General features: G+C 45.1%; 1 protein-coding gene across 2 annotated transcripts; it reads left to right on the forward strand.

Annotated features, from left to right (window-relative positions):
* The first annotated feature begins 681 nt into the window (after positions 1-681).
* vps28 (VPS28 subunit of ESCRT-I) lies at positions 682-12,185 on the forward strand. Of its 2 annotated transcripts, none has more exons than XM_020524921.2 (9): positions 682-2,548; positions 3,889-3,917; positions 5,846-5,883; positions 6,912-7,001; positions 7,436-7,541; positions 7,861-7,962; positions 8,077-8,130; positions 9,182-9,273; positions 11,796-12,185. In XM_020524921.2, exons 1-9 carry the CDS (start codon positions 2,512-2,514, stop codon positions 11,914-11,916), a joined length of 669 nt encoding a protein of 222 aa, XP_020380510.1. In that variant the 5' UTR covers positions 682-2,511; the 3' UTR covers positions 11,917-12,185. The 2 variants fall into 2 exon arrangements, with proteins under 2 accessions (XP_020380510.1, XP_048449701.1); XM_048593744.1 differs by having other exon boundaries at positions 2,298-2,548; positions 7,436-7,553.
* The last annotated feature ends 2,590 nt before the right edge of the window (positions 12,186-14,775 follow it).

Consider the following 14,775-nt stretch of genomic DNA (forward strand, 5'->3'; position numbering starts at 1 on the left):
GAAAATATTCAACATGGTGCTCAGTTACGAGTGGTGTATCACAAGGATCTGTTCTGGGTCCTCTTCTGTTTGTGATTTTTGTAAATGATTTGGATGAAGGCGTGGAAGGGTGGATTAGCAAGTTCGCGGACGATATGAAGGTGGGTCGAGTTGTGAATAGTGCGGAGGGCTGTTCTAGGTTACAAAGGGACATTGATAGAATGCAGAGCTGGGCTGAGAAGTGGCAGATGGAGTTTAACCCTGAAAAGTGTGAGGTAATTCATTTTGGAAGGACAAACTTGAAAGCAGAATACAGGGTTAACGGTAAGATTCTTGACAGTATGGAGGAACAGAGGGATCTTGGGGTTCATGTCCACAGTTCCCTGAAAGCTGCCACCCAGGTGGATAGAGTTGTTAAGAAGGCGCATGGTGTGTTAGCTTTCATTAATAGAGGGATTGAGTTCAAGAGCCGTGAAGTTATGCTCCAGCTGTACAAAAGCCTGGTTCGGCCACATCTGGAGTATTGTGTCCAGTTCTGGTCGCCTCATTACAGGAAAGATGTGGAAGCGTTGGAAAAGGTGCAGAGGAGATTTACCAGGATGTTGCCTGGAATTGAGGGAAGGTCTTACGAGGAAAAGTTGCGAGAGCTAGGGCTTTTCTCTTTAGAACGACGAAGGATGAGAGGTGACTTGATAGAGGTGTACAAAATGATCAGGTGTATGGATAGAGTAGACAGCCAGAGACTTTTTCCTAGGGTGGAGGTAGCTTTTACAATGGGACGTAGTTTTAAAGTGAAAGGAGGTAGATATCGGGGAGACGTCAGAGGTAGGTTCTTTACTCAGAGAGTGGTAGGGGCATTGCCGGAGAGGGTAGTGGAGTCGGCCTCATTAGGGGCATTTAAGTGGCTATTAGATAGGCATATGGATGACAGTATAAGGTAGTGGTGGAGGTTAGATAGACCTTAGGTTTCAGGTAAAAGTTCGGCACAACATCGTGGGCTGAAGGGCCTGTACTGTTCTATGTTTTATTCTGGGGACCCAAGTTCAAATTCCACCATGATGTTGGAATTTGAGATCAATTTTAAAAACCTGTAATCTACTGATGACCATGAAACCATTTCCAATGTTCAGGGAAAAACCAACCTGGTACACTAACGTCCTTTAGGGAAGGAAACTGCCATCCTAACCTGCCTTAGCTATTCTGATCTGTGTGCGACTCCGCACCCACAGCAATGTGGTTGACTCTTAGCTTTCTTTCGGGCAGTTAGGGATGGGCAATAAATGCTGGCCTAGCCAGCAATACCCATAATCCCATTGGAAGAGTAAAAAAATTAAGAAAAGCAGTCTAGCTGTTTTCTATCCACCCTGTCCATACTCCTTGTAATCTTCTACACCTCTCTTGGGTACCCCCTTGACCTTCTCTGCTCCAAAGAAAACACCCTGAGCTTATCCAGCAACATCCTGGTGCACGGGTGGTGCAGCGGAGGTTCAGTTGTATTCTTCCGATAATGTGCTGACCAGAACCCATGCAGTACTCCAGCTGTGGCCTAACCAAAGTCCTGTACAGCTTCAGCATAACCTTCTTATTCTGATCTATGCCACAACTGAAAAAGGCAAGTGAACCATGTGCTTCTTAACTACCCTATTAACTGGCCGTGCTACCTTCAGGGATCTGTGGACAAACGATCTAGATCCCTCTGCTCCTTTGAGATTCCTCACTAATCTTTGTATCATCCATAAACTTACTTATTGTGTGTTCATGCCTCACCACCTTCTCCACCCCCCAAACACCACCTCTTGTAATGAAGCCAATTTTGGATCCATCTTGCCAAGTTACTCTGAGTCCAATGAGCTTTTGCCTTCTTTATCAGTTTCCTATGTGGGATTTTATCAAAGGTCTTGCTGAAATCCATATAAACTACATCAACTGCCCTACCCTCATACAAACACTTGGTCACCTCCTTGATCACCACCTGGGGAGGCAATGGCCTAGTGGTATTGTTGCTGGACTGTTAAACCAGAGACCCAGATAACATTCTAGGGGCCTGGGTTTGAATCCCGCCGTGGCAGATGGTAGAATTTGAATTCAATAAAATATCTGGAATTAAGAATCTAATGATGATGACCATGAATCCATTGTTGATTGTTGGGAAAAACCCATCTGTTTCACTAATGTCCTTTAGGGAAGGAAACTGCCATCCTTACCTGGTCTGGCCTACATGTGACTCCAGAACCACAGCAATGTGGTTGACTCTCAACTGCCTTCTGGGCAATTAGGGATGGGCAATAAATGCTGCCGAGCCAGCGATGTCCTCATCCTGTTAACAAATGAAAGAAAAAAAACCCACCAAATTTTTTTGGCATGACCTCCTTTTGATAAAGCTATGTTGAACATCACTGATCAAGCCTTGCCTCTCAAAATGGAGATTAATTTTCTCCTTCACTTTTTTTCTATTTTCTCCACTATTTTCCTTGATGTTTGTTTTTGTCTGATGCATCTTTACAGAGCTTCACACGGACGTTTTTCAGTAAAATGTTTCAAGGCATCGCTGCAAATCCTGCTGGTGGAGGTGAGACTACAATTTTATTGTGGTTGCTGTCTCAGAATGCAGTCATCACCAGAACACTACTTCATCACTGTCACTATCTTGCTCAACGCCATTGTCTTTATGAAGGTCACAAATGGTGGGACAAGTACTGAGTGTTTCAGTCGGTAATGGGATTGAGCGTCACTGGCTCAGCCAACATTTACAGCCCATCCCTAGTTGCCCTTGAGGTCAGTGGTGGAAGAAAGACTAAATGTTGAAGGTTGTGGATGTGATTCCAACCAAGCAGGATACTTTGTTCTGAATAGTGTCAGACCTCTTCAGTGTTCTTGGAGCTGCACCAGGCAAGTGGGGAGTGTTCCATCACACTCCTGACTTGCGCCTTTATGGTAGATAAGTTTTGGGAGGTCACAAATTCTCACGATTATTGCAATGCAGAAAGAGACCATTCAGCCCATTGTGTCTGCTCCAGCTCTTCAAACGAGCTATATTACCTATTGCCAATCTCCTGGCTTTTTCGCATATACCCTTATATACTATTTCAATTCAACTAATCATCCAACAACCTCTTGAATGCCTCAATTGAACCTGCCTCCACGTTTCCAGGCAGCGCATTCCATTTCCTGACTACTCGCTGTTTTTGCATGATCTCTGGCGTCCAATCCACTCTCAATTTTAAAAACCTTGACCAGATCTCCCCTCAGTATTCTCTCCAGAGAACAGTCCCAACTTCATCAATCGATCCTCATCACTAAAGTTTCTCATTCCAGAAACCATTCCTGTAAATTGCTTTCTGCACTGTCTTCAAAACATTCACACCTTTCCTATAATGTGGCAGCCACAACCGTACACTATACTCTAGCTGAGGTCCAGCAAGTGTCTTGTACAAGTTCAACATCATCTCTTGGCTCTTGTACCCTATGCCCCATTGATAAAGCTGAGGGCACTGTTTGCTTTTTGAACTGCTCTGTCCCCGTGTCCTGCCACCTTCAATGATCTGTGACATATACCTCCAGCTCCCTCTGCTCCTGCACTCCCTTTAGAATTATACCTCTAACTTTATATTGTCTTTCAATGTTCTCCTGGCAAAGTTCATCACCTCAGACTTCTCTATTGGATATTGTCCTGGTCTTGCTGTGTTTGGACATCGACTGCTTCAGTGTCTGAAGAGTCATGAATGGTGTAGGACATTGTGCAATTATCAGCTTATCCCCCGACAGGTAGGGGACACACTGATCACTCTCCCCGGGAGATCTGTCTACGGGCTGGTAGGGGACACACTGATCACTCTCCCTGGGAGATCTGTCTACAGGCTGGTTCCGGATTTAATCTCTGCTCTTTTGACCTTTCTTTTGTCATTTCAGGTCAAGGGAACAAGCCAGAACTGTACGAGGTGAGAAACGATTGAGAGGGGAGTTGACAGGATGGTGTGGGGGGTGCAGGGCAAATTGGTGTGCTGAGGAAGGGCTTTTGGTTGGGAGCATGGTATTTGGAACAGGGGTCCCTGCTGTCAGGAGGAGGGGCAGTGGAGCAAAAGTTGTGACTAGGTGGGGTAATGGGAAAAGGTACGTTTGAGTGTGAGAGACAGAAAAGGCACTGCCAAGGGTCCTGTCCTGTGAGGAAAGATTAGAGGTCAGGCCTTTATTCTCTGGAGAATGGGGTGATCTTGTAGAAACTTAGCGTAGCTGCAGAAAAGATGTTTCCCCTGGCTGTGGGACTCAAGAATTAGACAGTTCAGTATAGACTGAGGTGAGGAGGAATTCCTTCTCTCGGAGGGTGATGAATCTTTGGAATTGTTCGGTAGATTTCTGTACATTTAAAAACATTGAGGGATCTGCAGATAGTGCTGAAGTAAAAGATCATCAATGATCTCATTAATGGCGGAGTGACCTCAAGGAGCTGAATGGTCTTCTCCTGCTTCTGTTTCTTATGTTCTTGTGTTTTATTTTGTCTGGGTAGTTAGTTTGCAGCTAATTTTTCAGATGAGCTTCCGGATGGTATCTCTTGTGGCTTTAACATTGAAAAGCAGGTACAAACATAGCTGTTCCAGCTATATGATTCACCATGAGTCCAAAGTTTCTCTTCCAGAAGAGATTGTGTAATGGGTTTATAGCTCCTGTGTTGTAGCCTTTCACACTTTCAGAGATAGCCAGGTCTTTGCATTGTGATTATTCCATATTCAAATACAATGCAAGGTCACTGAGTCTTGTAGAACTTGTAGAGGCATGAAACAGGGAACAGGCCGTTCAGCCCCCAAGACTGCATTGACACATGATGCCTTTCTAAACCAAAAAAAAGCCTTTTGCCTCTACAGTGCCCATATCCCTCTATTCATGTATCTGTCAAGATGCCTCTTACATGTTGTTATTGTATTTGCTGCCTCCACCACTTCTGGTAGCGCATTCCAGATACTTACCACCCTCTGTGTAAAAAGAAAACTTGTCCCTCACAACTCCTTTAGACTTCCCCTTTTACCTTAAACCTAGGTCCCTTTGTAACTCACCATTTCTACCCTGGGGAAAAGACTGTGACTGTCCATTCTGTCCATGCTCTCATAATTTTATAAACTTCTAACAGTTCGCCCCCTCAGCCTCTGAGGTTCAAGTAAAAGCAAGCCAAGTTTGTTCAATTTCTCCTCATAGCTAATATCCTTCAAACAAAGCAACACCCTGGCAAACTTCTTGTGCACTCTCTCCAAACCTCCAGATCCTTGCTGTGGGGCAAATATGGTGTAACTAAGCTGCAACATGATTTGCCAACTTTATACTCAAGGCTGTGAACAATGAAGTCAAATATGCTGTACACCACCCTTACCACCTTATCCATTTGTGTTGCCAGTTTCAGGGAGCCATTGACTTGCATTCCAAGATCCCCCTGTATATCAGTGCTCCTAAGGGGCCTGCCATTTACTGTACAATTTTTGTCTTGCCTTTGAACCCCAAAAATGTATTTTTCTGCCCAACTTTCCAACTGATCTCTATCCTGCTGTAACCTTTGACAACTTTCCTCAATATCCACAACTTCACCAATTTCCATTTCGTATTTTTGAGTTTCAATTGTGTTTCAATGCCTCAGTTCCCTATGGAAACGCAGGACGATGTCTCTGCTGGTGTATTCACCCTTAAGAGAAGGACACGTGAGTTTCACAGTGGCTAGGGTCGCTCATATTTTAATGAGGTAAGTGTTGAAGTATCAAGTCCTAATAGGTTGTGAGTCTAATTTAAAAATATAGTTTTAAAAGTTTGTGAAAACTTCATGCCTGTGCTGGGAATGACAGATTCCTGCTCCACCTCACTGAATTCTAATTCAAATTTATTTCAGGAAGTCAAGTTATACAAAAATGCCAGGGAGCGGGAAAAGTGAGTATTTTTTATATTCGATTAGGGCTTGTAAGTGTGAATGGCTAGGCGAGCATTTGCTGCCAAACTGGTTCTTCAACACACTGCTCTAGAAATACAGACTATATTTGATCTCGTAAAATGCAATAAGGGAATAATTAATAACTTGTAAAAGAGCCCTTGGGGAAAGGTGACCATGATATTTAAGAATTTTCCGTTTATGTATGGAAAGCTCAATCTAAAACTAGGGTTTTCAATTGAAACAAAGGAAACTATGAAGGCCTTGGGAACAAATTAGTCGGTGGTCAATAGGGGAAAATATAATTAAAAGACATGATGACAGACCAAAAGTAGTTGTTGTTTGTAGACTTAAAACATGATTTATTTTTAAAATGTCCTGTTTAAGGCTCAACAGGAAAAGTGAGTCAACTGTGACTAAGAAAGGAAGTTAAAGATTGCAGTAGAGCAGAAAGAGGCTTATAAATGTTGCCTGGGAATTGGGAAAATGTTAGAATTCAGCAGAATACAAAGAAACTGACAAAAATAGAATAGGAAATGACTGTAGCCTAGCAAAACTGCTTTTTTCACAATAATATTAGCTTGTGGGTTGTTACAGGACTTTGGGGAGAGCGAGCAGGAAGTGGGATTAGTTTGGGGATTGATACAGGGCTCTGGGGAGACAGCGAGGCAGCGGGATTAGTTTGGGGATTGATTCAGGGCTCCGGGGAGACAGCGAGGCAGCGGGATTAGTTTGGGGATTGATACAGGGCTCCGGGGAGACAGCGAGGCAGCGGGATTAGTTTGGGGATTGATACAGGGCTACATCCCTCATCCTGTAAATCATTCCCTTCCACCTCTTCCCAGGCCGCCTTATCCTACATATTGTCAAAGAATAAAAGGTGTTGGGTACAACTAACAGTACAACGAGATCACATTTACATCATGTGTCCACCCCACAGAGACAGGGTCATAGTTACAGGAATTGTGTAGATTACAGACACATGCAGCATGTGTGTACACCTGCTCTTGACCTTTTGTCTCAAACCCAGGTATGATAACATGGCTGAACTGTTTGCTGTGGTGAAGACATTGCAGGCACTGGAGAAAACCTACATCAAGGATTGTGTCACTCCAACTGAGTGAGTATGGTGTGTTGCGGTCATGGAGAGGGTCAGGCTGGGTCCCGTTAGAGGTGGAGGGATGTCTGTCCCCTGGAGCTCGAGTGGGGAAAGAGGGTCTGTCCCTGGGGGTGGGGTTAGTCTGCAATCTGAGGCAGTGTGGAATGGTGTGTCTGTACCTGGGATAGCGGAGGGATGTATGTCTCCTGGGGGTGGTCGAGGAGGAGTAGGTGGAACTGGCTGGGGAGGGGAGGGGAGGGGAGCAAGGGCACAGGAGGAGGGGGCTGAGTCCCATTGCTGAGGGTGTGTGAGAGTGCTGTTTAATAGGGGGTTGGTGTCCTTGCAAACTGTACAAGAGTTAACATGATCATGAATGCACTGAGCAGGGGGTGGTGCATGGAGCAACGATTGTGAATCTGGTGGTTTAGCCTCCTCCCTGTGTTCACTGTTCTCAGGTACACAGCGGCCTGCTCACGCCTGCTGGTTCAATACAAAGCAGCATTTAAACAGGTCCAGGGCTCTGATATCAGCACCATCGATGAGTTCTGTAGAAGATACAGGGTAAGTAAGCAGGTCAGTATGATGGTTCGGGAGGCATTATTGGTTAGGATTGGGGCTCGAGGGGCATGTGTCGAGGGGAGAGTGGGAGGTGAGAGGGAATGGGAGTGTCGGGCAGGCAGTGAGGAAGGGAGCCAGGCCAGTGGGGGAGGTGAGGAGTGGAACTGGGAAGGGGTATAGTGAGAGGGGGGTGAGGAGGGGAGAAGTGGGAGTGTTGAGAGGGGGTTGGGGTGTCGGTGAGGAGAGGAGCCAGTTAGAGTCTGCTTGAAGTGGGAATCAGGTGGGATAGGACTTCATTAATTTTTTGCATCCTGTTTTCTAGCTGGATTGTCCATTGGCAATGGAAAGGATTAGGGAGGATCGTCCAATCACAATCAAGGATGACAAGGGCAATTTGAACCGCTGTATTGCTGATATTGTGTCGGTAAGGCTGACTTTGACCATTGGTCACTGCTGGCTAGCTCTAGAGTGACCAGTCATTCACTTGTAATCTGTCTCTCTATTCACACTCACTCTGTAATTTCCCATCTCTTCACAGCTCTTCATAACTGTCATGGATAAACTCCGTCTTGAGATCCGAGCCATGGATGAGGTAAGAAGCTGCTGTTGCTTCACAAGGTACTGAGAGCTGGGAGGGTGTATTCGGAATGTTACAGTCACAGCAATATGGTGCTAGGGCACCAGTAATACTGTCATGGGGCACAGGTTGGGGGAATGAAAAGGCAATGGGCTGGGGTAGTGATGAGATGAGAAAGGACAAAATCATGCCAAGGCAATGGGGCATGTGGATTAGGGAGGTGACAGGACATGACTGCAGGAGGATATGCCAGGAGCAGCACCAGGAATACCTGAAAATGAGGTGGCAACCTGGTGATGCCACCAAACAGGACTACTTGCACACCAAACAGCAAGTGATAGACAGAGCTAAGCGATCCCACAACTAACAGATCAGATCTAAGCTCTGCAGTCCTGCCACATCCTCTAACAAGTGGTGGTGGACAGTTAAACAATTTGCTGGAGGAGGAGGCTCCACAAAAGACCCCATCCTCAATGATGGAAAAGCCCAACACATTAGTGCTAAAGAGAAGGGTGAAGTATTCACAGCAAACTTCGGGCAGAAGTGCTAAGTAGGTGATCCATCACAGGTGCCAGTTTTGAAATGTCTCAGTTCACTGCACATGATATCAAGAAGGCTCTGGATACTGCAAAAGGCTGTGGACCCTCACAATGTTCTGGCAATACTACAAAAGACTTGTGTTCCAGAATTTGCTGTATCCCTTGCCCAGCTGTTCCAGTCCAATGTGGAAAACTACCCAGTTGTAATCGCCACACAAAGATCAGGACAAATCCAGTCTGCCCCATCAGTCTACTCTCGATCAGTAAATATTGGAAGATATCATCAACAGTGCTATCAGATGTCAGTTATAAAGGACTAACCTGTTCACTGACACCCAGCTGGTGTTTGCAAGGGCTACCTAGCCTCAAGTAAAATTGAGCAACTAAGATGTGATGGGGTATGACACTATGGTGGTAGCCAAGGAGAGTGTGTAAGTCTGAATGTTATCACTCGAATGGGCTGTCTCAATATGAGGAGGGTGAGGAATACAGCACAGCAACCCTCCTAAACAGAACTATTTTCCCAGATCCAGCCCGATCTCCGGGAGCTAATGGAAACCATGAATCGGATGAGTAATCTGCCAGCGGATTTTGAAGGAAAGGAGAAAGTTGGCCAGTGGTGAGTTTTAATGATGTGAATATTTAACAGGAAGTCAAGGAGACAATCCTAAATGTAAAATGGTCGTTGAGAACCTGAGCAGAGAAATGGTGGGAAATAAATTTACAGCTGGGGCATTGGAGGATAGAATGCAATATCGCAGATGGAAAAGATCATCATTTCAGGTCAAAACGGGATGGTTTGGGGATTGGTACAGGACTATACGGAGGGAGCAAGGCAGTGGGATTAGTTTAGGAATTGATGGAGTGCAATGAGGACAGAGTGGGGCAGTGGGATTAGTTTTCTGATTAATTCAGGGCAATGGGGAGAGAACGAGGCACTGTGTTTAGTTTGGAATCAAGTCCAGAGATGTCAAGGAATGTACAGGATTACATAATTGGGAGAAAAGGAAGCTGATCGCAGATACCGAGGGCTCAAAACACTGAAATCCCTAGAGACATGCAGACAGGTTACTTAAAAAAGAAATTAGGAGAGTGAAGAGAAAACAATGGCATGTAAAATAAAGAATAATGCAAAGGTAGTTTTATTATATTAAGTACAATAGAATAACCAGGGGAAGAGTAGGAACCATTGAAGACCAACGTTGCAATCTGTGTGTGGAGCTGGAAGACACAAATGAAGTTCAAAGTGCATCTTGTATTCACTATGGAGAAGGACAATGTAGGTGTAAGTACCCAGATAAGATGTATCCGAGCCTGCTATGGGAATCTGATAGGAGACTGCAGGAGCACTGACCTCAAGTTTTAAATCCTGTCTGGCCATGGGAGAGGTGCTAGAGAGGATAGCTCATATGGTACCGTTATTCAAGGGGCAGCAAGGGATAAACCAGGAAACTTAGCATTACGGTTAGAGTTAGCCCTAACCTAATCCTATCATAGACCAGTGAATCAGTGGTGGAGAAACTACTGGGAGAAAGTAATTCCATCCTTTGAAATTATGTCTGCTTGGAGAGGCAGGAATAATCGAGGGATAGTCAGCATGACTTTGTCAGGGCAAGATCATGTCCAACAAATTTTTGATTGAATTTTTTGAGGAAGGGATTTTGAGAATAGATGGGGATAGTGCAGTTGATGTAGTCTGCATGGATTTTAGGAAGGCTTTTGACACAGTCTTATGTGGGAGACTGGCCCAGAAAGTAAGAGCCCATGGAATCCGGGAAAATTTGGCAGTTTGGATCCAAAATTGGTTTAGTGGCAGGAAACAGAGGGTGATGCTTAAAGGGTGTTTTTGTGACTGGAAGTCTGTACCCAGTGGGGTCCCACATGATTTGCAGCTGGGTCCCTTGTCATTTGTTGTGTACATTAATGGTCTAGACACGAATGTAAGTAATATGATCAGTAAGTCTGCAGATGACATGAAAATTGATGGGGTGGGACATAATGAGGAGGATAGCCTTCGAACTTAGCCTTCGATATAAATGGGCTGCTTAGATGTGTTGAACAGTGGCAAATGGAATTTAATTTTGAAAAGTGTGATGATGCATTTTGGGACAGAGTGGAACCCTGGGAAATACAGAGGGACGTTGATGTGCATGTCCATAAATCCTTGTAGGCAGCAGTTTAGGTAGATAAGGTGGTTAAGAAGGCACATGACATATCTAATTGTTGCATTAGTCAATGTATTAAGTATAGGAAGTTATAATGGGGTTGTATACAAAGTAAGTTAGGTCACAGCTGGAGTACTGAGCAGGTTCTGGTCACTACACTATAGGAGCAATGTGATTGCACTGGAAATAATGCAGAGGAGATTCACCAGGATGTTGCCTAGGCTGGAGTGATCAGCTATGAAGAGAGACTGGACAGGCTGGGAATATTTCTCTTTGAGCAGGGAAGGCTGAGGGGCTTCTGATCAAGGTGGACAAAGCTCTGAGGAACGTAGGGTAGAAAGGGAAAAGTTTCCCCTGAGCAGAGGGGTCAAGAACCAAAGGCATGGATTTGAGGTAAGGAGCAGGAGGCTTAGAGAAGATTTGACAAAACAAAACACTTCCACCCAGAGGGTGGTGAGTATCTGGAACTCATAGCCTAAAGGGGCACTTAAGGTGAGAACCCTCAAACACTTGTATGGTGTGGTGTTTCACTTCCCAAGGCTACGGCCAAGTGGAAATGGGATTAGAGAAGATAGATGCTTGATGACAGCATGGACATAATGGGCCAAAGAGCCTCTTTCCGTGCTGTAAAACTCAACAGCCCACTTGCCACTGCCTTTCACTTAGATGACCTATGTATTCCCACTCTGTTTCCTATCTGCTAACTAGTGGTCAGTGTATGCCGTATGATACTACCAATCATATGTGCCTTGATTTTGCACATGTACCTCTTATGTGGGACTTTATTAAAAATTAATTGAATGAATTTGGGATTGTTACAATGCTGTGGGTAATGATGTGGGAGAGAGCCAGGTGCAAAGTCATTCTTACCTTGAGTAATCTGTTACTCAGCACAGAATGACAAAGAAATGGGACCATTTGATCTGTTGCTGGAATGGGATCACCTGGTTTATTCCTGTATTCTTGGGACTTGCAGGTTACAGAAGCTCAGTGGAATGTCAGCTTCAGATGAATTGGATGACACCCAGGTGCGACAGATGCTGTTTGACTTGGAGTCTGCCTATAACTCATTCAACAGGTTCCTGCATTCTTCTTAAGGGACCTCCCATGACTTGCAGCACTGGACTTAGCCGACCATTCTTCCACAGTCATCCACGAATGGTTTTCTGAAATGCTGCCGTCCAATCTTTTCCAATTGCTAAATGGGACTTCCTCTTTCTTCATTCCTGTTTTTTCACCAGGAATGCAACGTGTTTGTGTCTTTCTGTGTAGATATTGTATCTGCTGTAAGATAGGTCTGCTCCATTGTTCTCTGAGCGCTATATATTTTATTGTATTTCTCTGAATAAAATGGAAGTGAAGTTGCCACGGTATTCTCCAGTACTTCTATCAATTTGCCCAGTCTGAACATGGCTGTGGTTGATTTAGTAAGTATCTCGGTGAAGTGTTGACCTGGCTGTCGTCAGGTGCTTTTGACAACATGCACTGTATGTGGTTCAATGAAACACCGCTGATATCGGCAGTAATTTCAATTGGACAACAAAGGGCTGGGTACACAAAAAGGAATTTATTCTGTAGTATTCGGAGTTGCTGATTAAATCGTTTCAAATTCTAAGAAAATACCTTGGGACATTTAACACACAGAATTATGTTTAAGGATGGATAGCCTCATAGTCAGTTCATGATACTAACTGTAAAGTGTGAAACCAGCAACCAGACTCTGGACTGAAATGTTGACCTGGTCTGGGTCACGCAGCAGAGCAGTGGAGGTAGCTATGAGGGAGGTTGTTAGGAGAACAGGCTGCATGAACTGAAACAAACACAGAAAATGCTGGAGAAGCTCAACAGATTTGGTAGAATCTAAACAGAAACAGAGTTAATGTTTCTGGTCTGTTCTGGAGTGGAGTCATCAGACTCAAAGTTAACTCCGTTTTCTTCTCCACAGATGCTGTCAGACCTGCTGCGTTTGTCCAATACCCATAGCTCTTTGTTTTAACGTTTCAAGTCTGGTTTGACTCTATTTTTAAAGACATGTTTCAGCATTCTCTGTGCTTGTTTCAGATGTCCAGCATTCATCACTTTTTTTTTTAATTTCAGTATGAACTGAAGTTACTATGTTAGAGGGATGCAGAAAGAGAAAGACCTTAGTGTGTATACAAAGTGACAGGACAAGTTGAAAAAGCTGTTTAAAAAGGCCATGAGGATCTTGAGCTTTAGAAGCAAAGTAAAGAAGCATGGACACAAAAAACCCAGAAGAACTGCAGACACTGGAAATTAGAAACAAAGCTGAAATGTTAAGCCTGCTTTCTCTCCACAGATTTTGCCAGAGCTGCTGAGTTTTTCCAGCAAGTTCAGTTCTTGATTGTAAGAATTGATCGGTTTGATTTATTGTCACATGTATCTAATTACAGTGAAATGCTTTGTTTGTGAGCAGTACAGGCAGGTCATAGTAAGCAAGGACATATAGATCATAGAATGGAAAAAGACTTGGACAGAGTAACGCATACAAGTTTCCACTGCACAGGACATGTGAGGCAAGATCAATAGTAACAAGATCAACATTATTTGAAGTTAGAAAGTCCATTCATCAGTCCAAAAACAGGAGCTGACAAGCTGTTCTTGAACATGCTGGTGCATGTGTTCGAGCTTCTGTATGAACTGCCTGATGGAACGGGTTGTAGGAGGTCATTACCAGGGTGGGAGATGTCTTTGATAATGTTGGCAGTCTTTCTGTGGTAGTGAGCCATGTAAATGGAGTCTACGGATGGGTGTAAAAAGCGAAAGAAATGCAGATGCTGTAAATCAGGAACAAAAACAAAGTTGCTGGAAAAACTCAGCAGGTCTGGCAGCATCTGTGAAGGAAAAAGGAGTTGACGTTTTAGGTCCAGTGACCCTCCAGTTCTGAGGAAGGGTCACCGGACCCAAAATGTTAACTCTGATTTTTTTTCCTTCACAGATGCTGCCAGACCTGCTGAGCTTTTCCAGCAACTTTGTTTTTGTTGTCTATGGATGAGAGGCTGGCTTCTGTGATGGTCTGGGCTGTGCACACAATCTCCTGTAGTTTCTTACGGTCCTGGGCAGAGCAGTTGCCGTACCAGGCCGTTATGCACCCAGACAGCATGCTTTCAATGGTGCATCTGTAGAAGTTGGTGAGGGACCTTATGGACATGTCGAATTTCCTGAGCTGCCTGAGGAAGAAAAGGTATTGTTGTGCCTTCTTCACAGTCACACCTATTTTGGAAGTCCAGGCCAGATTGTTGGTTACAGTCACTCCGAGGAAGTTGATACTTGACCTTCGCCACCTCAGTTCCGTTGATAGAAATGGGTGTTTTGCTAAATTTCCTGAAGGGCAAGTTGGCTAACTCAGAGATTTCTATTTTCGTGGAGACAGTAAGGACTGCAGATGCTGGGAGCCACAGTCTATTGGTGTGAGGCTGGAAAAGCACAGCAGGTCAGGCAGCATCAGAGCAGGAAAGTCAATGTTTCAGTCTGAAACCCTTTGTCAGGACTGGGGAGGGGAAGAGGAGCCCAGACCTTATTTATGGCGTACGGGCATTGCATACAAAGCCTGCGTTTACTGTGTATCCCCCAGTACTGTTCGGGTAAAGAGTGGGGGAGGAGCCAGCACGGCGGCGAGGGGCCAAAGGGCCAGTGTGTGTCACGTGGTATCCGGGGCTGTGCGCAGGCGCGGGAGTGCGGCCTAATCGGTTGCCGTGACAACAGAAGCCTGGAGTCAGAGTAACCCCGGGACGGAGAGTGTGGTAAAAGGCCACGCCATGAGCGGCTCCGAGGTGGACGATCACATCAACCGCAAATACCAACTGAAGAGGCGCCTGGGGAAGGGGGTAAGAGGAGGGGGGAAGGGGGGGTAAGTGCCGGGGGTAAGAGCCGGGGAAAAGGGGGCTGTGGGGAGGGGGGGGGGGGGGGGGGGGAGGGCGCGGGGGGGGGGGGGGGGG

The sequence above is a fragment of the Rhincodon typus genome, unplaced genomic scaffold (genome assembly GCF_021869965.1).
Source record: "Rhincodon typus isolate 14 unplaced genomic scaffold, sRhiTyp1.1 hic_rhity00003712, whole genome shotgun sequence".
Classification (NCBI taxonomy): domain Eukaryota; kingdom Metazoa; phylum Chordata; class Chondrichthyes; order Orectolobiformes; family Rhincodontidae; genus Rhincodon; species Rhincodon typus.

Bases quoted from the DNA above. Each gene is read 5' to 3' on its own strand.
- vps28 (XM_048593744.1), top strand. From the start codon at position 2,512: ATGTTTCAAGGCATCGCTGCAAATCCTGCTGGTGGAG. The intron at 3,918-5,845 runs GTGAGAAACGAT...AATTTATTTCAG, and splicing joins ACAAGCCAGAACTGTACGAG to GAAGTCAAGTTATACAAAAA. The intron at 9,274-11,795 runs GTGAGTTTTAAT...TGGGACTTGCAG, and splicing joins AAGGAGAAAGTTGGCCAGTG to GTTACAGAAGCTCAGTGGAA.